General features: G+C 58.3%; 5 protein-coding genes across 5 annotated transcripts; 2 read left to right on the top strand and 3 right to left on the bottom strand.

Moving 5' to 3' along the window:
• Positions 1-283: 283 nt before the first annotated feature.
• Positions 284-7456, bottom strand: A1Q1_04373 (uncharacterized protein; the record flags this gene model as incomplete). Its single annotated transcript, XM_014322739.1, has 8 exons — positions 284-973; positions 1011-1333; positions 1371-1614; positions 1671-1941; positions 2149-3100; positions 3160-5957; positions 6178-6688; positions 6934-7456. The coding sequence occupies 8 exons, from the start codon at positions 7454-7456 to the stop codon at positions 284-286; spliced, it is 6312 nt and encodes a 2103-aa protein (XP_014178214.1).
• Positions 7457-8707: 1251 nt separating this feature from the next.
• A1Q1_04374 (inorganic phosphate transporter) lies at positions 8708-10737 on the bottom strand (the record flags this gene model as incomplete). The annotated part of the gene is made up of 5 exons (XM_014322740.1): positions 8708-10036; positions 10086-10148; positions 10198-10266; positions 10379-10413; positions 10572-10737. The coding sequence occupies 5 exons, from the start codon at positions 10735-10737 to the stop codon at positions 8708-8710; spliced, it is 1662 nt and encodes a 553-aa protein (XP_014178215.1).
• Positions 10738-13491: 2754 nt separating this feature from the next.
• Positions 13492-15221, top strand: A1Q1_04375 (uncharacterized protein; the record flags this gene model as incomplete). Its single annotated transcript, XM_014322741.1, has 4 exons — positions 13492-13902; positions 14001-14144; positions 14188-14259; positions 14304-15221. The coding sequence occupies 4 exons, from the start codon at positions 13492-13494 to the stop codon at positions 15219-15221; spliced, it is 1545 nt and encodes a 514-aa protein (XP_014178216.1).
• A 270-nt stretch (positions 15222-15491) lies between these two features.
• A1Q1_04376 (uncharacterized protein) lies at positions 15492-17586 on the bottom strand (the record flags this gene model as incomplete). Its single annotated transcript, XM_014322742.1, has 2 exons — positions 15492-16958; positions 17002-17586. The coding sequence occupies 2 exons, from the start codon at positions 17584-17586 to the stop codon at positions 15492-15494; spliced, it is 2052 nt and encodes a 683-aa protein (XP_014178217.1).
• A 799-nt stretch (positions 17587-18385) lies between these two features.
• On the top strand, positions 18386-21797 carry A1Q1_04377 (protein kinase/endoribonuclease; the record flags this gene model as incomplete). The annotated part of the gene is made up of 4 exons (XM_014322743.1): positions 18386-18816; positions 18927-20538; positions 20595-21566; positions 21612-21797. The coding sequence occupies 4 exons, from the start codon at positions 18386-18388 to the stop codon at positions 21795-21797; spliced, it is 3201 nt and encodes a 1066-aa protein (XP_014178218.1).
• Positions 21798-21801: the final 4 nt, after the last annotated feature.

The following is a 21801-nucleotide window of genomic DNA, read 5'->3' on the forward strand; positions in this document are numbered from 1 at the left end:
CGTGACGCATGGTGATGCATGTACTACCTTCTGCATACCACGGGAGATGCATGTTGGGATGGGATCTGGAGACTGATCAGCGACGGAATCAGGAGTGGCGACCGATGGAAATTGCAACTGACTAGCAGATTCAAAAGATGTTGGTGCCGCAGCATTGCTGACACAGTCTTCGAAATGCGGAAAACATCGAGAGATTAGCGATCGACTTCGGCTGCTATGCGACACTTTACGTTCTAATCGATAAGAATACAACATGTTGACTCTACCAAAGTCTATGATACACTTAGAGCCACGGTTTCCAGCCGACGTACATCAATCCGAGATTGGTATCGCTGGTAGCCTGTTTGATGAGGCTTTCGACGTGGTTGGGAACGCTCTGGATCGTGTCTCCGCTGACACCGCGCAATTTCTTGTGGATAGGCTTCAGGCTCTTGTCCGAGACTGTGCGAACGTCTTGCTGCTTCTTCTTCGTCCACTCCACGAGCGGGTCGTGGATGAACGCTTCGAGCACGCTCATGAGGCTATCGCCGTTCTGCCTAAGGATACCCATGGTGATCTCGGCTGCCTTGCGGAACGAACCCTCAACCCCCGTCACACCCAGCGCATCAACCATATTGTGCGTGAGGCGGAAGGGGACACGCTCGGGAATCTCAAAGGTCTTCGCACGGTCGAACAGGCAGTTCAAGTCGACGTGCACTGTGTCGCCCGTCAGGCCATCGAAGAGAATGTTCTCGCCGTGACGATCGCCTAGGCCGAGGACGTAGCCGATCATCGACATGACAGCTAGCGTGCGGGCATAGTTCGTGCGGGCTGTCAGCCAGGCTGTCGGCTCTGGCCAAGCGAGCAGGAACCACTCGTGGAACACTGTCGGTCTGAACATGGGCAAGATCTTGTCTCTGAACACCATGGGCACATCGCGAATGGGGTTGCCGCCCTTCCGCGCCTGATCCAGCGAATTGTAGATCTCTGAGGTCTGCAGGTCAGTCACAATCACCCTGCTATGCACTCACATAGACCTTTTTGCCGTAGCGGGCGTAGCCCTTCTCGAGGATACTGTTGAGCGCATTCGTGTTCGTGACCCATTCCAGAAGACCACACTCCTCATTCAGAGGCATGACCGCATAGGTGCGGATGTAAAGATGGCGACGACGGGCTTCAGAACCCGACTTGAGGAACTTGTTGATCATGGCGTCAAAGTCCATGAGACGAGCGTCCTTTCGCAGGTCATCGTGGGGCTTGCACAGGAAGGGATAGCGCTTGCCATCGGATCCCTTGAAGACGAGCTTCTTTGGCATCTGCAGCGACGGCATGATCTCCACGGTGTCCGAGATATCTGTGTTGTCAGAGTCGCCTGGAGCTCTTTGCCTTACCTTCAATCGTGACGGCTGTCTGAGGGAAAGGATTGTGGCCCTTGATCGAAGCTCCAGTGGCAGGCAGCAAGACCGTGAGCACATCCTGCATCGGCAGAATCATGCGGGACGGGAAGGCCTCGCGGACGTAGGGGTACTGCTTGCTGAGAGATACCTGCCGGACCTTGGCCACGGGCTTGTCCTCGGCCAGTCGCAGCAAGATGTCGGAGAGTCGTCGGGCATCGTTGATGCGGTCCCTCAGTTCCTCGTTGCGGTTGTTCTGGCGTCAGTCTCTCTCATGCTGGGTTATAGTTATCTTACAATGGCCTTCTTGAGAGCTTGATCCATGATATCCCTTCGTTGCTTGTTCCTGGACTGGATGGCGCCAACTGCGGGCCAAAGGGACTGAGCAGGATAATCTCGGATCACGCGGTAGATGAGCTTCACGAGCACCTCTTGGACTTCCTTATTTCCGTGGGTGATACGAGAAATCATCTGAGGGAACGCTGTGAGGTATTGGTAACTCATGACCTTCCCTCTGGAGCGGTCCATCAATTTTGTGATGTCGACTACCATCTTTTCAATGGTCTTACTGAATGTCAGCTCGAGCGACACACACACGACTCACGATCTGCGAATATCTTTCGACTCGCCCAGATCCAGCCACACGGTGAGCAGACGAGGCATTGTTTGGAAGATGTACTTTACGCCACGCTGCAGAGCCTCGTGGTAGTTCAGGCAAGTGTGGTAGTTGAAGACGGCCCTGATCGTCAGTTTGGATATACCCGTGAGAACTCACATATCCTCAACATTGGACGTGCTGCCGGCCAATGTGTCGTAGTATCGACCGAGATGGAAGAACGGCGCCTCAAGGTTTTCACCCAGCTGAGTCGCCTTCTTGAATCGCCGGATGACACCGTTTTGCTCGAAGCGATCTGCCTCATTCTGCCATCGTGCCTCGAGCAGCACGGCCTTCGCGAGATTTCGCTCTCGTCGGAAGTCCTCTTGCGTCTTCTTGCTGTCACCGCTGTCTAATGTGAGGTCGATGACAGAGTCCGCGTTTTCGGAACGGATGACCAAGTCCTGAACAGGGTGTTCAATCTCTCGCAGAGCCTTCAGAATGCCTCCCTGCATGCGTGTAACCTTGGCACGCTGGATGAACGCGAATGGCGCCTCGGCTCGTTCGGCTTGAAGGGCGGCACTGTAAGCCGTCTGCTCGTATCCGGCCTTGCGTGCGATCTTGGCGCTCTGGATCCACGCTTGACCCAATTCTCCCTGCAGCCGCTGGGACTTAACCAGTCGGAATGCAGTGCGCCGCTTGCTGAGGATCTCCTCACGGGCTCGGAATGACGGAAGCGATGTTTCGAACCTTTGCGCCAGCGATGACACGAGTGAGGCAGCCTGGCGACGAGCAATGACGGTACCATTGGTCGTCACCTCGCTGTTGGGGTGGGTAATCATGAGGTCCGTGTTGTGGATCATTTCAGCCTCCCTCAACATGTGCAGCTGGAGGATGGTGTCGTAAGCTCGGCCGTAGTCGCGCGTTGTGATGCCGGAACCGATCTCCCGTCGAGCAATCTTGACAGCTTCAGGAACTGCAGAAGCCCCTTCTCCGATAGCCAGGAAGGCCTTGGCAATTGGCGGGGGGTTTGCCATGTCCTTGACAGTCGCCCAGTCACCGATGGCCAGGGCAGCTTCGGCCCGGAAGGGCGCGAGCTCCTCTGCCCAGTCGGGGTGATCTCGCAACACGCCTTGGATGTGCGTGCGGAGCGTGTCTAATGTCAGCCGTGATCGTCTCAAGGCAGCTTACCGTAATGGCCGAGATTCTTGAGACACTTGAGCAGTCCGACGTGTAATTTGAGGTCCTCGGGCGACTGTTGCAGCCTGACTTCCCAGCAACTCTGCGCCGATGTCCAGCGACCGGTACTCTCGTGCTCACGAATCTGGAGCTCAAGACTGGGGGCAACAACAAACGCCGAGACACCCTCCATTCCGTCTGGCTCGTCGAGCTCGGCATAAATCTCGTGCAGACTCTCAAAGTACGTCTGGAGGTCCTTGTTTGCCTTATGTTCGCGCGTCCGCAGATGAATCACGCGCTCCTCGAAACTGCGGAGCGACCGAGCATAAGCCCGAGACTTCATGGCCGCGTTGGCCATAAGCTCCTTGTCGATAGATGAAATAAGCTGGTCTACGGCGTACACTGCCGAGCGGCGCTCTTTGTCAGAGTCCCGGGATTGGCGGAGGGATCTGGAGAGATGGTCCATCAGCTGGAAGATGACCTGGGCCGACAGCATGCGCTTTTCCGGAGTACTTTCAGGAGCCGGGCTGACCTGGTCACGGAGCACATCCCATATCTCCTCGCGGATCTGCTCCCTCGCAATAGCATTGCCCGATAAGAGGACGTGCAGAACCAAATGCGGCAGGAGGTGGTGCGCGACCGCCACGTCTTGGTTCTTCGGTTCGCTGAGGAACACGCCGAAAATCTTTTGAGCATGATTTGTCTCACCCTCGTGCTTCACCTCCATTACGCGCCCGATGAGGTCGACCGTCCAAACCTGGATCCACTCCCGGTACGTCTTTTTGGTTGAGTAGATGGGATATTCGAATGTCCTCGTCTTGATCTGGTTCTGCTTGAATTGCGCGTCCAAAAGAGGATTAACAGTCTTGAGAACGTCTTCCGGAAGCTTCTTCCATCGACGCTGCACTTTCGAAGGAACATTACCACCCTTGACGAGGCGAGAGTCGAAACCGCAGAACCTCATTAGCTCCTGGATGGCGAACGCGAGGTGGTTCTGATGTTTAGGGTCATTCGTTGACCTGAACGCGTCCGCCAAAAGATCTTTGATCAAGTTAAGAGCGAAATCTACTGATTCCTCCGCTTCAGTGAAGTTGGATTCGATCAGTATGGACTTCTCCTCTCCTCCAGTCGCAAAGCGGTCCGGGTCGAGGGCACCGATGACGCCGAAGCACTCATATGCGAGATCGCGCAGCTCCTCGCAGTCGGCCGAGCGTGTCGCAGCGGCCAAGAGAGATCGCACGGTCTGCCCCAAAACAGGTTCGAAAGCGTCACCCTGGGCGAGCTGCATGACATCCGAATGCCTCTCCTTCAGAAGGTTCCTCAGTTCCCTCATTGACTCCGTCGCGATGGCGATGTTCTTGCTGTCAGTGCGCTCGATGAGCTTTTCGAGCTGCTCAGCGATTGACCAGCTCTTGCGGTAGTCGAGAAGGATGCGGTTGTAGTTTGCCAGCTCTTCAATGTGGCCAAACCGAATGATGTCGTCTCGGAACTCAGCCAGGTGGGTAGCGTTGCCGGCTATGTGACCGACAATCAGTTTTGCTTGTTCGCGCTCAGCCGGGTCGAGGTTGCTCCAGTTGGCGACGATGGCTGCAATTGTGGCCCCGATGTAGGGCCCCACAGCGGTAAAGCGAAGCAGCTCCACATACTTGCACCAAGTCTGCAGAGTCGGAAGGCGAAGTCCCGGGATCTCGAGTGTACTTTGCAGGCTCGCAATGATCTGCGGGGAGAACGATGCCATCGAGTCTCCGACCAGCTCGATTAGAAATCCGATACTGCAGATAGTCTTGATACGGTGTTCGATGGGCGTACGGGGAGTCATGAGATTCTCGGTCAAGGACGCGAGCACTCCCAGCATGTGTGGCTTGAGATAGGAGCCCAGGTCGTCACACTGCTTCTTCTCAGCAGCTTGCAGTGCGTTCAGTGCTCGGTCCGCCACATCACGCCGGGCTTTGTCCTTGTCGCCCAACTCCACGACAATCTTGACGAGCAGCGGCACAATGGAAGCCTGGATGTACTTGCTCAAGATGGCCTGTGGAGGGCTTTTGTTGTTGGTGGCCTCGCCCAATAGAGTGGTGACGAAGCTCAGGCTGGACTGCGTTCGCTCTGGCGTGAGGAAGATCTTGGCCAGCACATCAGCGCCCTCCTCCACGATGAGAACGCCGAGTCTCTGGTTCAAGATAGACTCCAGAGCTTCGAGGGCAGGTCGGTTCTGGAGTAGGATCAGCGTCGGAATGACAGCCTTCCGGGCAGCATCGAGGGCGAAGAAGGTCGCCCGGTTGTAGCCGATGAACTGCATCATTTCCGCGACCACCATCGGCTGCGGAACAATGCACTCGGCGAGTAGCACACTGATGCGCTCCATGTAAGGCGAAATGAGGTTGTAGGGCTGCTTCCTCCGGAACGACGCAATGCCGACAAGTTGCGTGTAGGCAATGCTCCGGATGATGGTGCTGGTTGATCCCAGCTGTCGGATGAGGATCTCCAAGATGTCACCGAGCTCCCTGTCCGGGGAGCCGCGACCCAGGTCCCCTAGCAAGTTCAGAGCTGTCTCCTGTACGCGAAGAGGACCCTTTAGGAGTGTCGGAAATCTCCCAATGATCTCACGCTGAATCAAACTTTTGTACTGGGGCTGATCAGAGCTGACGAGCTCCTTGTAGATTGCTGAGACTAGCGTTCTGACGTTAGCGACATGCACAATCAGCGACACATACCCAGCTGCGATGCGCGTTCGTCGCTCCGGTGAGGACATGGCCTTTCCCGACCTCCACAGGATCTGAGCCCAAGACTGAGAAAGAGTCTGCGCCGCACTTCTGTGGAGATACAGAATTGCAAGCGTACGCATGACGACCCGGTCATCTGTAACTGAGTTCCACCCCTTCAGCCATGCATTGGCTATCTCTGGCCGAAGCGGTTCGTGATGTTCGTCGCATTGAGCCAATGCGCACGCGATGGAGGGTGTGCTCTCGAGCAGTTTGAAGGCTGTGGTGGGTCCGAGACTGGCGTCAGATGAAGCAATGTATCAGTGCTCACTTTTCGAGTATTCCAGGGAAGGAGTCGAGAATGTCGCCTTCTATTCTGAGATCCGGCATCTTTCCTTTGAGAATGGCCATGATGCTCGCCTCAACGGGGTTATCATCGCGTTTACGCTTCAGCGATATCGGCGGAGGTACTTTCATAAATCGCTTCAGGCGTTCTCGAACGTCCAGTAGGTTTCGAGATGTGGCCTGTTGGCTCCAATGTTCAAGCACCTCTCGCTCAATAGCTGCCTCTATGCCACCTTCATGAACGTGATTCGCAATTGGGCCGAGGAGAAAGAGCACCTTCTGCTGAGTGACCTTGCTGTCGAGCGCGATGGTGTCTACACCGCTTTCTCGAAGCGCCCACCAGACATCCCTGCGCAGGGACAAGTCCCCGCTCTCCTCTACGGCTTTCAGCAGGCTGACGATGGCCGATTCCAGCCGCTCACCATCCTCTGGCAGCTCTACGACGGTCGTCACAGCTCTGGAGAGGGCATGGCGCACTTCACTACCGCCGAGCGCAGCTTCAATAACAGAGCATAAAGCGCTTGCCTGTGAGGAGAGGTTTGGTGGAGCTTGGAGTGGAGGGAAGACAAGACGGTGGCAGCGCCCAGTCGAGCAGCAGCGGCAAATGGTGCGGTTGAACGAAGAACGGCGTTGAGAAGGAAGATGTTCGTCGCACTGTCGGACGGAAGGTCGCTGAATCCAAAAAGAGTCGACTCGCTGTCCGATTCTTGGCGTCAGCTCCTAGCCTGTCCATTGCGCTCACCCCTGGCATACGATACCATCTCGTTCATGATCTTGGTAACTCTGTGCGGGCCGATCATGCTGGAGGCGCTGTCTCCGAGATCGCGCTCAAGAACGACGAAAACATGGTCGATGCACTTCTCTAACTCCTTGACAAGAAGCCCTCCTCCAGGAAGATCCTCATAGCCCACAGCGGCAGTTAGGATCCTCGTGATGAGCCACGCGTAGAAGGGCCCCGGTGTATCGATGTCGTCCGATTCGAATAGCAAGACGTCTGGGCAAGCAGCGGAATGTCTGGCGACGACGTTGAGCGAGAGCCTTGCTTGCTCGAGCACCTTCTCCTCGAGAGGCTCCGTTCTCGTCTTGTCGGACAGTGGTCGCAGAACGCAGTAGTCGACGAGGACTCGCAAGAGCTTGCGGTATCGCTTGATCGCTTCCTCTGTCGCTTCGGGATCCGTCTCGGCGACGTCGACGGAAGCGAGTCCGTGGGTGAACAGCTCCGCCAGCAGCTTTTCGTCAGCTTCTGGTGGTGCCGGGTTCGTCATCGTGGAATCATTTGCTGGCTCGTTGGTGGGAATGTGGGGAGGTGATGGGAGGAACAGACAAAATCACAACAACAAATATCTCGGTCCAGTCATCTACCCAGACGCGAATCAGGCACGGCTGTCGCGCAGGCGGAGTGGCGCTGAAGTCCGCTTTCATGATTACTCCGACCCCCGAGTACAGAACCTCCTCACCCATGCATGCATTTGCATCACAGAAGGAAGAATTGCATCAGCTGTAGTTCTTGCATAAGGGAGCTAGTCGAAGGCTGGAGAGTCCAGGTGAGACCAGTTCCCCAGTGTGAAAGGCGCCCCCCTCCTCTCTGTCGCCTGCCACTCTTCTCCTCCGGCCGTTGATGCCTCCTCCCTGTGGCCGCATGGCCCCATTCTATGAGGCCCAGGAAGACAGATTCTCGTCCGCGCAGCTGGCTCAAAAGCTTATATATCCCATACATATACTCTTATTAACACGAGGTCTATGTATACCCTATCAGATGTGTGCCTTGTGGCGGATTATAACTTTTAGATGAATAAGCACCCTCGTCGTACAAAAGCACTTCCTCGGATGCTTATGGTAGGTGGTGCTTAAGCGACGTCGACGGAAGCGAGTCCGTGGGTGAACAGCTCCGCCAGCAGCTTTTCGTCAGCTTCTGGTGGTGCCGGGTTCGTCATCGTGGAATCATTTGCTGGCTCGTTGGTGGGAATGTGGGGAGGTGATGGGAGGAACAGACAAAATCACAACAACAAATATCTCGGTCCAGTCATCTACCCAGACGCGAATCAGGCACGGCTGTCGCGCAGGCGGAGTGGCGCTGAAGTCCGCTTTCATGATTACTCCGACCCCCGAGTACAGAACCTCCTCACCCATGCATGCATTTGCATCACAGAAGGAAGAATTGCATCAGCTGTAGTTCTTGCATAAGGGAGCTAGTCGAAGGCTGGAGAGTCCAGGTGAGACCAGTTCCCCAGTGTGAAAGGCGCCCCCCTCCTCTCTGTCGCCTGCCACTCTTCTCCTCCGGCCGTTGATGCCTCCTCCCTGTGGCCGCATGGCCCCATTCTATGAGGCCCAGGAAGACAGATTCTCGTCCGCGCAGCTGGCTCAAAAGCTTATATATCCCATACATATACTCTTATTAACACGAGGTCTATGTATACCCTATCAGATGTGTGCCTTGTGGCGGATTATAACTTTTAGATGAATAAGCACCCTCGTCGTACAAAAGCACTTCCTCGGATGCTTATGGTAGGTGGTGCTTAAGCACTCTCCTCAGAGGGAGGGCGAGCAGTGTAGTTGGAGTTCTTAACGAAGTTCTCCTGGTGCTCGTTGGAGAGCTCCTCGAGAGTGAGGCCCTTGGTCTCGGGCGTGCAGAAGATGGTGACGATGAAGCCCGTAAGCATGAAGAAGGCGAAGATCTCCATGATGTGGGGCAGGAACTTGCCCTTGCCGCCGATATCAATCATCTTAGAAAAGCCAACCTGAGCGACGATGGCACCGAGCTTGCCGGAAGCGGCCGAGATGCCGTGAGCGGTCGAACGGTAACGAGTCGGGAAAGCCTCTCCGGGAACAACAAAGGTCGTAGAGTTGGGGCCAAAGTTCTGAAAGAAATTAGCCATACAGTACAGGAAGACGAAAGCCTTCTGTCCAGAGGAGCTGGCCATCATCTTGTCGTAGGCGAAACCCATGCAAATGAAGATGGCGGTGAGAAGACCGAAACCCATGATCTGGATGGGGCGACGACCCCACGAGTCAATGAACGCCATAGTGAAGTAGTAGCCGGGGATGAGACCGCCGACGGAGAGGATAAGGTTGCCGACAGAGGAGTTGTGGACGGAACGCCAGGCGTTGACCTGCTTCGAAAGGCTCTTGTCGGCCGAGCCACCGAAACCGATAACCGAGAGGATACGGGCACTGTTCAGACCGAGACCGTAGAAGGCAATGTCGAGGGCAAACCAGGTGTAGGCGGTACCGAAGAGAATCTTGAAGTTCCTCCACTGGGAGAAGTGGTGGCAGAAATCCTTCCAAGAGGCCTTGGGGACCTCGGCACGCTCGTGGTTGCGGACAGGGTCGACAGTGTAGGTACCGGTCGTGAGGTAGGTGTCAACGTCCTGGGAGGCCTGCTTGATGTTGGCCTCAATGTCCATTGTGTAACGGGGGGTCTCGGGGATGGTGAGACGGAAGTACAGAGCGATGGCAGCAGGAACACAGCCGACACCAATGAGGGTGCGCCACGCCTGGTCCATGGAGTGCCAGTTGTCGAGCGGCTCGCTCTCAATACCCTTCTTGAAGCCGGCGAGGGCAATGGAGGAAACAATGGCGCAGAAGAACTGGCCCCAGCCCTGGGCGGAGAACACAGCGATCATCATGCGACCACGGATGCGCTTGGCGGCGAACTCCGAGGTGATGACGGCCGAGAGAGGGTAGTCACCACCGATACCCATGCCCATGATGAAACGCCACATGATAAGGACACCGTAGATGGAGATTCCGGGAGCTTTGCCAGCGACGGCCTGGCCGAGGGTACCGATGATGATGATCATGAGTTCGACACCGTACATCTTCTTACGGCCCACGTGGTCCGCAAGCTGGGAGTGTTAGTGTCCGCAAGCAGCCATGAGGTCATAGAATACTTACGAAACCGAACAGGAGCTGTCCAAAGAAGGTACCGATCGAGTGAGCAACCTTGATGCCGAGATCCTGAATAATTGTCAGTAACGCGACCGAAATTCAGGGCGGTGCCACGAACCTGGTTGGGGGTGTTCGAGCCACCGGCATGGTAGACGTAACCAATCATAGACGCGGCAAGCGAGATAGCCTAATCATCAGCTCAGTCCGGAGATGATCCTCAACGACTTTTCCGCTTCCTCAGACCGTTTTTGGCCGTTTGGGAAGCGTTTTTTGTCGTTTCTGTAGGAATTTTCACTGACGAATATGTCGTACGCATCTATAAAGAACCCGACGCCTGTGCATGCGTTAGAAGAGCATTTCCACCAAAGATCACGGGGGAACAAGAAGGAGGGACGGTGGAAGAACGAGGAGGAAGATGGACGGGTGTTGGTGGGTTGTGGCGGGTGGCGGACGGAAGCAAATAATTTCGGGTAACTGCGAAATTAGACTCACCTGCCACAATGCACGCCTTGGCGTGGAACCAGGAAAACTTGGCATCGTCAATCTCGGCAAGAGCGGCCCTGCGACGCTCGTCAGGGTTGCCGACGAGGGCGCCCTTGTCGGCGTAGGCGTTCTTCTCGACGTTGTCGATGGGAGGGGAGAGCTCGACGCCGGACATGTCGAAGTTTGTCGATGAGAGGGGGGGTTGCAGCTTTCTGAGAAGAACGCTGAGTGCATCTTATACCGCTGTGGGGCAGCACTGGGGGCGCAAGATTCCTCAGTTCGGCGATGCGCGCGAGACAACAGCGAAATGCGGGCTGGGACGACCATCGCGCGTGCGGGCCAGAGATCTTGCCACGAACGTGCTTGTCGCTGCGCGCTATCTGGCTACTGATACGGCGAGATTGGGAATTATCCGACGATCTCCCTGTCCGTGCCTTACGCTGCCCCTGGGTCGGTCACTTTCCAGTCGCTATTAATAGCTCTCGCTTTGTCGCGTCCTTGTTCGCTTGACCGCTCGACATGCATTGCCATGCTCGCGGGCAGCGCGCTCGCGGAGCAATGCAGGCCACCGAGAGCAGCTAGTGGATATCCTTTCAGGACAAACTCGCAACCCACCCAGCTGCGGATTCTGCCGTTTGCCCCGAAAGAGATCGCGGGCGAATCAGCTCTGCGACAAGCGTCCGAGCTGCAACAGTCGTGCATGCACGTTTGTGAACGAGGTCGTTTGACACGCACCATTCCGCAAAGGCGAAATAGCGCTCCCCGACGATTTCGGCAAGCATGGGCCGTGCCCAGGCCCATGACCAAGATCTCCTCGGGCGACCTTGACGGCGACCAGTTAGCCAGTGGGCTCGAAGCTCTGTCCCGGCCCCGTGCCAGCTCCGTTCCAGTCCCGGGCAAGGCGCCCCGGACGGCGTCTTGAAAGCAGAACGTGCTCACACGATCGCGCGCAACTCGTCCACGGCGTCCCGGACCTGGGATGTATTTTGGGAAGCACCCTTTGGGCTCCGTTTCTTGGCGAACCGAACAGCTCACGCGCGAGGAAAACATATTGCGCCATTGGTTTGTGACTCTGTTGGACGTTACGAGCACTCTCTGCCGTGCACATGCTTGACAGCATGCTTCCGTGCATACCCCCGAAAAGAGGGCCACGGGCGCTCGGTTTGAGGCAATTCCGTATGTTAGCCTGCTGGACGGGGAGACGGGCTGAGGGAACTCAGTCATGAGGCGGTGTTGCGACCCCAAGTGCCCCAAGGTGAGTCATGAACGTGCTCGCCAGTGTCCAAAAAGCCTCACATGGACAGTGTTCATCGTTTTTTCCCCTCAGATATGTCTGTTTAGTTACTTCTCACTAGGTGTGCTCTTGACTCCCGGCATGTGCTTCGCTCGTTGCCCGCAATGTTCAGCGGGTCGCCTCTGAGTCTCTCGCCACTGCCCTCTGCTCCCCCGCCGAACCGACCTTCCCTCTCCACGATCGCCTTCATTCTCTTCATTTTCACTCTCGTAAGCTTGCACCTCCTTTCGATAGCACACATTCCTCGCGCAAGTCACGTGACAATACTGGCGAACGCTGCACTCAGAGGGTCGGTTCCTGCCTGGTGAGGTACGTTTTCTCCACAGCGGGGCCAAGCTCGCTGCTTGCTGAGGCACGATCTCCGTAGCGGAGCTGGACCTTCCAGTCTCGCCTAACTTGGTGCGGTCTTCTTCTGATGTGGAATTCATCGTACAGCAGCGCTGCAAAGTCTGCGCGGCAATCTACGTGTCTGCTTAGACGCTTTCTATACAACGACCAGGTCTACCTCCGGGTTCTTCTAATCTCGAACGGCGAGCTTTGCCCGCCCTTCATCGCCTCCTTGATCTGCTCAGGGCTGGCTCCGCACGTCTCGTCAATGTCGACATTGGTGACGTTGGACATTGGAGGGCCGGCTTGGAGATCTTGCTTCCTATCAGTCAGCTAAGGCCTCTGGTTTCACGGCCACGCACAGTTCAGCGAGCATGGTTGGGTCCCCCGCGGCGACCCCCTGCACGCTCCCGTCAGAGCAGTTGCATACCCAGCCTTGGAGGCCGCGTTTGAACGCTCTGGGCGAGTCAGTTTAATGCCGCTCAATTGGTGCTCTGAGCGCATATTCAGGTGAAGGCTTAACCGATAGGGCGTGCGCTGCCGGCGGCAATGGCAGGCTGGGACCCTCAAGCAGTCCATGCGGCCAAGTTCCGCCGGCGGCCCCATGCAAACGAGATTGCACAACAATGAGCGCCGCCCGCGGTATGGCGGCATGGCTTGCGGCAACGAATGTGCGGCCAGTTCCGAAATAAACGAGGCGACGATTGTAACCTACTCTGTCTGCACAAAGTACCTGAATCCCACGCCCTGGTCGTCAGACAATCGACAACTCTCACGGCCCATGCATCATACCTGGACGTCGCCGGTGCTGCCCGCGTCAGCTAAGAAGACCCAAAACCCAGCTCACACTTTGAACTTGATGAGATCAGTAAATGGCATGGGTGCGAGCAGAGTGGTGCAGAGACGGATGGAAGGATCTCGGCAACTCGGAAAGTAAGGGGGTTAACGGACGGGCCGTGCACGTGAGTGCGGGTTGTGCAGGGGCCGCGATCGGTGTGCCGGGGGGGTGAGCGGAGGCAGAGTTGCGATGACGGTGGGGTATACGGCGGCCCGCGAGGGGCTGATTAGGCCCCGCTGGCGACGCTGCCCTCGGGTTGCGGCGGACGTACTCGGTCGCTGGGACCGCATCCCAGGACAATCGTCCATTAGGAATACTGCGGCGGCTTCTAATACGTCCAGGCACGCATTAGATTTCTCCCAGTTGGCCACCGCCGGCGTCGCTTATTCCGCTAATCAAAAGACTTCATTACGCGGGCCGGACCAACACATGACCGAATCACTGCTCAGTGATACGTTACCAGACGACGCATGACTCTGGCCGCCGTTGACTCGGAAAAGAAAGGCGAGCGACCAACCCAACTTTGTTTCCTGACCTCTCCCCCGGCTTCTCTCGACTACACCATCCCTCACACACACACAGCACCACGACAGACCAGGGCACAGCAACGACAGCGACGAATCGACTCCACTGCACGGATGAAGTCTAGACAAACGCTCCTCCGGAGAGCCCCTCTCCAGAGGCAACCGCTCCAACATCACCGATCATTCTCCCTCTACTACCCCAAGTCCCCGCCCGACCCGCGCGGCGGCCAGCGCTCAGCCTCGACCTCGGCTCAGTCCACCGACTGGCTCGGATGGATCAAGAAGGCCCCGATTCCTGTTATTGGCAGCGGTGGCAACGATGAGCATGCTCGGAAGGCGCTTATCTTCGCTGGTCTTGTGAGTACCGGAACAACGTCCCGCCGCTGACACCACAGGGAAGCTACCCGCACACCCCGCAATCCCCCACGCCATCCTCGCTGGACGTCTGGGAGCAGGCATCCGAAGCTCTCCTCAACCCCGATGCGACGCTTGGCTACTGGGACTACGGCATGGAGGAGTTCTCATCCTCGATTGCGCAGGGCGGCGGTGGCCGCGGTATCCGTGGCTGGCTTCGAGGCTGGGTCGAAGGCCGATCTCTGGTAAGCGCGCACGTCCATTGTCCCAGCTAACATGCAGGACGAGCTCATGAAACGCGCCGACGTCACGGCCCCGTTCATTCTGACCTCATCGCTGGCGATCCTGGCCTCGGAGCAGGTGAGTCCAAGCACTTCCCCAACATTTTTCTGACATGCCCGCAGGAGCGCACAGGCCACTCTTCTATTTTGCCGGCGGGCACCAACTATCTCGCTGGCCACGGGTTCATCGGAACGCTGACTGCGCTCGTTGCGGCTGGGCGGCTAGACCTGCCGACGGGCGTGCGGCTCGCGCGTATCTACGCCTCGCTGCCGGCTTACCCCAAGAACGTTGACCCGGTCAAGGGCTCGAAGCGTTTCCTCACGACAGCCTTATCGGCAAGGCACTGGCACTCGCTGTCGAGCCCTGACATGTTCATCCCCTTTGAGTCGCCCCTTGCGGCCGACCCTACGGACGAGCCCGAGCGGCGGCGAAGGGCGATGCAGCTGATTCTGGACGAGGTGCACTCGCTCCAGCACGAGTGGGAGATCGAGGGCCAGGGCGACTGGGCCGAGGCGGGCATCATCAACAGCTCCAAGGTCGTGATTGTGACGGGCACGACGCTGGCGGTGGAGAGCCTGATCTCGCGCCTGCAGGAGCTCGGCGTCGCGAACCCGGTCATGGATGTGAACATGCCGTGCCCGTACCACACGAAGCTGATGGCGCACGCCGTGCCCGAGTTCTCGGCCACGCTGCAGCGGATCATGTTCAGCCCCGCGTCGATCGACAGTCCCCACGTCCTCGACCCGATCACGACGCGGCCCATGGTCGGCCCTCCCGCGGCCGCGCTCCAGACCCAGCTCTGCCACCAGCTCCGGTGGCACAAGACGCTGACGCGCATCTACAACCAGCCGTCGCCGCCCGTCGACCAGTTCCTCACCGTCGGCCGCGGCGCAAAGGGTCTCGGCATCATGCTCAAGGGCGAGCTGAAGCGGCGCCCTGAGGGCGCACCCCCCATCACTGTGAGCGAGTACGGCGTCAAGGAGGTGCAGGACCCGCGTGTGCTCAAGATGCTCGCGCGGCGGTCGGCGTCGGGCATGTGAGAAAAGGAAGGAGAAAGTGTAAAAGATTCCTTGTGCCATATAGTGTTATTATCGCGTGCAGTCAAGCACCAAACCTCCAATGTTGTACAGTATGACGGCCTCGAGCCGGTATACAATTATCTCCGACGTAGAGAACAAACTCCCACCACAACCCCCAACATATCCCAAACAAATGCAAACATATCATCATCACGAACAGTCGCAGTCTAAGTGAATCCATATGCAAGAGTAACTGAGAGATATAAAAGTACACGTTGATCATTTCTAGAGTTAGAGCGCGGCCAGACGCTCCTTGAGCGCGGCGGCGCCCTTCATCTCGCTCTCCCCCACGGCCTCGGCCACAGCCTCCGACGTCAGGATCGCCTTGGCCTCGTCGATCTTGTCCGTCTTGGCGAGCGCCTCGACGAGCTCGAGGACGACGAAAGGCGCCGCGGCCGCGACCTTGGCGACATTGGCCGAGGCGCCGGCGTCATCGGACGCGATGGCGTCCCAAGCTGCAGAGGCGACGTCGCCGCCGAGCTGCCCGTCGACGACCTCGATCTGCTTGCTGACCATGCTGAAGTGGCCGCCGGTGAAGAGGGTCTTGTACGTCCGTGTCGCGTGCGCGAGCTCGAGGGGGTGTGTGCCGTCGCCCGTCAGGGGGGCTTGGAGCGGCGCCGTCAGCGCCGCAATGGCCGCGCCCTTGTCGCCAACACTGTACAGCATGATGTCCTGCACGAGCAGGCCGGCGCCCGGGTCGCGCACGAGCGCCTCGCCCTTCTCGGCCACGAGCTCGAGCAGGCCCGGCGACGCGTACCCGACAATCTCCTTGCGGCGCACGGCGGGGTCCTTCTTCGACGTCCCCAGCTCGCGCGCCTCTAGAGCTGACGCGGCAAGCGACGCAAGCGTCGAGGGCAGGAAGTGCCGGCTCGCCTCGGGCGTGAGGAGGTAGTGGAGCGCGCGCTTGCCCGTCTTGTCGAACGCGAGCTCGGGCGCCAGGCCCACCAGGTCGGAAACGAACGCCTTGCCCATCATCTTCGTGTCGTCCACCACGTCAAAGGCCGTGAAGAGCACCTGCTGCGCGTCGCCGTCCTTTGCAATCGCCTCTGTGTGCTTGCGCAGGTTCTGCAGGATCGACTTCCTGTCCTTGGCGCCGCCGTGGACGAGCATGCAGCGCACGACGGCACTGCCGTCCTTCGTGTGCACGATCTCGGCGAGCGACTCGAGCGAGGCGTCAAGCAGCTCCTTGTACTTCTTGGCCGCGGCCTCGGGGGACAGGAAGCGGTAGATGCACGTGAGGTACTCGTGGACGAAGCGGTGGAAGATGGATTGCGCAAGCGCAGTCTTCTGCGTCGCGTTGAAGACCTCGAGAACGCGCTCCTCGCACGCGTCCAGCACACGCTCCCGGCCAGCCTCGTTCATCGACTCGAGCGAGCCCTCGAGTCCCGGGACGTCCGCACCGCCCTTGCCGCCGTCAAAGATGGCAATCTCACGCGGGTAGAAACCGCGAACGAGCAGACGGCGCTCCTTGGCCGAAGCCCAGAGGTCGTAAAAATCGGACACGGGCTGGACGGCGTCGGCGTGGAAGAGGAGAGAGGTCAGGTGCCGGCTGATGACGGGGATCAGGAGCGGGCGCATCGAGGGGCAGTACCGGATCAGCTTGGCCATGAGGAACTTGGAGTACTTGGACTCCATCATCGCGCGCCACATCGGCTGCAGCTCCATCGCCACGCCCAGGCGCTCCTCCTTTCCGCCATACTTGACAATCTGTCGTCAGCTCAGCAACATCGTGATAACTTACCGTCTGGAGGATACGAGCTCCTCGGTGTCCACGCGAAATCTCCGCAATACGTCCCTTGACCGTAGCGTACAGGTCGGCGATCGCCTTCTTCCTCTCCTCCTTGGGCATCTCGGACTGGCGCGCCTGCTCCCACACCGGCAGGATCTCCTGCAGGAGCGCGTGAGAGGGCAGGAGCGTCGTGCGATGCGGCTGCGCAGCGTGCAGAGCCGCACGCTCAGCCTTGCTCATCTTGCCGCGCTTCTCCGGCTTGCCCTGCTCGCCCTGCTCCTGCTCCTCAACGTCCATCTCGTCGTACTCGTCGTCGAGGAACTCGTCGTCACCCATCGAGACATCGCTCTCGTCGCCGCCGCCCTGCGTCACGGGCTTCTTGCGCTTCTGGGCGGGCGTGTCGTCGGCATCCTTCTCCTTCTTTGCGGGAGCCTTGCCCTTGCCCTTGGGGGCGGCGCCCTTGTTGTTGAACTTGCCGGCGGGCTTGCCAGCGGGCTTGTTCTTCTTCCAGCCGTCGGAGAACTTGGCCGACTTGGTCGGGGGTGCGCTCGAGGCCGAGTCGGCTCGGCGCTTCTGACCGTGCACTTTTGTAGACATTGTGTCGGTGTGTCGGGTCGTGTGAAGTGTGTATCGCAGGCTTGGACGCCTTCCCCGCCGCTCGATGACTTCAACAAATCTACCAGGACGAGGGGGGGGATCCAGAAATCTGAACGGAGTGTGGGAGCATGTCCGCTTAGGCTGACGTGTCATTAGCTGGGGTTATTGCCACCCAGAGGCGCCCAAAAGTTGATAGTCCGCGTGGTCCCATGCGTGATTCCTCAATTCCTTGGGATCCTGTGCAAGCCCCTGTGCATCTGGCTGTGTGCGGGTCTTGGCCTTCCCCTAAGCCTGTTGCAAAGATCCAGGCGTCGACCTAAACCTTGACTTTATAGTTACGGCACAGTGAAAACGCGGGATCAACACTCTCACTCAGTGACCCAGTCCGCCGCCGCCCACTACTGTGCATGCGCATATCGCCCATGGGAGCACATCCCTGCAGAAACAGAAACCATCCTCTCTAATCCTCAATTCCGGCACACAGGAGCCTAGTCCGGCTTAGCCAACTTCCTTCTTCGCATTCTCTTTCTCTCTCTCCGCTTTTCATCCCACTGGACACTTTTGACACCACTTTTCCCACCTTCTTCAACGCACGCACGCACCCTTCCTCACGCGATCCCTCCGACCGCGCCCCGCCGACCAGTCTCCTATCCTCCCCCATCCCCTTCCCACCAACTCTCCAAACCGCCATCTCGACTGTTCGAGGCTAGCGATGCGCGGTCTGAGCCCGCATCGCCGCCGCCCCACCTCGCTCTAACAACCGTCGATCCATATTTTCTTCATCCCTCGACCTCTTACCATGATCCCGTCCTACTTGTTCGCCTGCATCGTTGCTCCCTTCCTCTTCTTGCTCGCGGCCTTTGCGACGCCCTCGCCCGTCGCTTCCCCGTTCGGAGTCGGCTTCGTCAACCCGGAAGACCGCGACGATGGCCCGCAAAGGGTCACGCCTGCGATCACCGTGCAAGAGGAGCCCGACATAGAGGTCGACGTCCTTCCCTTCGTCCTTGTGTCCACTGTTGATGGTGCTCTCCATGCTATCGACAGGGAAGCGGGACATGTCCGGTGGACATTAAGGGACGGAGTCGAACCCTTGGTCGGCGGAGGATCCACCAACAAGAGAGGAGACGACGTCGAGTACATCGTCGAGCCTCTCAGCGGTAACCTCTTCGTCCTCGAAGGCGACAAGGGAGAACCGACCGTGCGCAAGCTCCCTCTTACGGTTGAGCAACTGTGAGTCCCGTTCCGCCTCTTTTTTTTTTCCTTCTTTCGATGTGCTTCCCCCGAACCATCCGGCCCTAGCGCGTTAATTTGATGAGCCGCAGCCGCTAACTCCTTGGTAGCATTGAGATTTCCCCCTCCAGTTTCCCCAACAACCCCAGTGTGATCTTCACCGGGGTCAAGCAGACCTCGCTTCTCACGCTCGATCTGCGAACCGGGCAGCAACTGGACCATTTCACGGCCACTCCTTTCGATAACGCGTCCGCACCCGGCGTGTGCGAGAACGATCTGCTCGACGACCTCGAAGGCGCAGGCCGATCGCACCGCGACACACTCTTCGTCGGACGCACCGACTACACTCTCAAGATCACGACGCAGACAACAAACGTCGATCTTTTCTCTCCCACAGCAACAGTGGCTGCTGCCAAGAACCGCCAGGAAACTGTCATTACGTACTCAACCTACACACCGAACGGGTATAACAAGGCTTTGGCCGAACAGTGGGCGAAGAATGCTGCGAAGAATGTCGAAGCACACCCCCGTATTCATGTCGAGCTTGGCTTCAACGGAGAAGCCATCGGAATCCGAAACGGCAAGGTCTGGGCGACGAAGCTAGACTCGGTCGGTATCGCGGTCTACGACGTCGTCCAACCGCTGTCTCCGGCTTCTGCAAACCCGGTGATTCTACCGCAGCCTCCCATCGATCTCAAGGCGTTAGTGCCGCGATCAGCGACCATTCCGGCGCACTTCCACCGCCCGCCTTCGACATACATTGGAAGTGTGCCGTTTACCCCGCATCACATGCTTTCCGGGCCGGCGGACCCGACTGAGACGAACGGTCAAACCGAAGACACCAAGGGCGACAAGACGACGCTCAAGCCGCGCCCTCTGCTGTTTGCGCAGTCGTCAAATGCCTATCCGTTCGTGAACGCGGCGCCGCCAGCCAAGCCTGGCAACGTGAATGGTTCCTTCCCGCTGTCGGACTACCTGCCGGAGCGGGATTCTCTGCTTCCTCAAGACAACCATTTCCGCCCTCTCATCGACCCGCCCAAGGAAACTGGTGCCGTTATTGAACCGCCCCCGAGTGAGGTCGTTCCTGCGCCAGAGGCGCCCAAATCTGGCAACCGAGGTTGGGCTGTCTTTGTCTTTGAAACAATCGCCGTTCTGCTCGGTGGCGCAGCCGTCTATCAATGGGGCTTTTCGAAAGCCACCCAGGCTGCGTTAGCGACATCTGGTGCACCGGCGTCAACGGCGTCGCCCCTTATCGCGCCAATCGAGGGACCCTCTGGTACGCCAATTGTGCGCTTTGAGAATCTTCCCGAGCCTGGCAGCGGAGGAGCGTCTCCGGAAGGAACGACGCCGACACCGACGCCGAAGAAGAAGTCTAACCGCCGGCGAGTGCGAGGGCGAGGACGAAGGGGACGCCGCAACTCGGTTGGCCCCCGTGACGAGGGCGAAGGCGAGGGCGAGGAGGACGCTGAGAGCTCCGCCGAGGAGCGCAAGTCACTTGACGTCCCTGTCATTGCTAGGAACACGTCCAGCCAGTCCCTTCACACCGACCAGGAGCGGCTGGGCATTTCGTCCGATGTCATCGGATTTGGCTCGCATGGCACTGTGGTCCTGAAGGGAACATGGGGTGGACGACCAGTGGCCGTAAAGCGCCTTTTGTCCGACTTTGTGCGGCTAGCGAGCCAGGAGGTCAAGCTTCTCCAAGCGAGCGATGATCATCCGAACGTAATTAGATGTAAGTTGACAGTGCGTGTTCTTAGCTGATCTCAGACTACTGCCAGGAGCGAAGAGACAACTTCCTCTACATCGCGCTGGACCTCTGCCAGGCGTCGCTGGCCGACCTCATCGAGGCGCCAGACCGACATGGCGAGCTTGCGGCTAATCTCGACCATAAGAAAGCGTTATCGCAGATCACGTCTGGCCTGAAGCATCTTCATACCATGAAGATCGTGCACCGTGACATCAAGCCTCAAAACGTGCTCGTATCGAAAGGAAAGGACGGGTCTTTACGGATGCTCGTCTCGGACTTCGGTCTCGCGCGCCGGCTTGAGCAGGGGCAGTCATCGTTCGCCCCGACAGCTAACAACCTGGCGGGGTCGCTCGGTTGGCGTGCGCCCGAGTGCATCCGTGGGCAGGTCAAGCTCAACGAGGGCTTTGACCCGATCCTCACAACGCACTCGACTGGCAGCACAACGTCGTCGACCGGGTCGATTGGCGACCTTACGTCCATGTCGGATGAGGGCACGCTGGTCAAGGGAGCTCCCCGTGCACGCCTCACCAAGGCTGTTGACCTGTTCGCGCTCGGATGCCTCTACTTCTGGGTGCTCATGCACGGTGAGCACCCTTACGGCGAGACGTACAACCGAGAGGCCAACATTGTCAAGGGTGACGCGGTCTACATGGACAAGCTGAGCATCCTGGGCGAGGAGGGGGTCGAGGCGCAGCACCTGATCAACCGGTTATTGTCGTCCGACCCGTCCGAGCGACCAGACACGTCCGAGTGCCTCACGCATCCCTTCTTCTGGACGCCAGCGAAGCGACTCGCATTCCTTTGCGACGCTTCGGACCGGTTCGAGATCATGGAGAACGACCCGCCCGAGTCGACGTTGGTCATGCTCGAGGACGGAGCGCCCGACGTGATCGGCAAGGACTGGTACTCACGCATGGACCGCGTGTTCACGTCGTCCCTTGGAAAATACAGGAAGTACAAGGGCGCGAGCGTGCGAGATTTGCTCCGAGCGATGCGCAATAAAGTGAGTTCCTTTCAGCTTTGCTCTAGGGTCCTAAGCTGACGACAGAAAAACCACTACCAGGATCTCGAGCCGAGTGCGAAACGGCATTTCGGCGCGCTCCCGGCAGGATTCCTTAACTATTTCACGACCAAATTCCCCAAGCTCTTCCTGCACGTGTACCACGTCGTGCGCGACAGCCGTCTCCGCCACGAGACCATGTTCGAGGTCTACTTCCAGGAGAAGGAGAGCTAGGCGC

Source organism: Trichosporon asahii (genome assembly GCF_000293215.1).
Source record: "Trichosporon asahii var. asahii CBS 2479 unplaced genomic scaffold scaffold00070, whole genome shotgun sequence".
In the NCBI taxonomy this organism is placed as follows: Eukaryota; Fungi; Basidiomycota; class Tremellomycetes; order Trichosporonales; family Trichosporonaceae; genus Trichosporon; species Trichosporon asahii.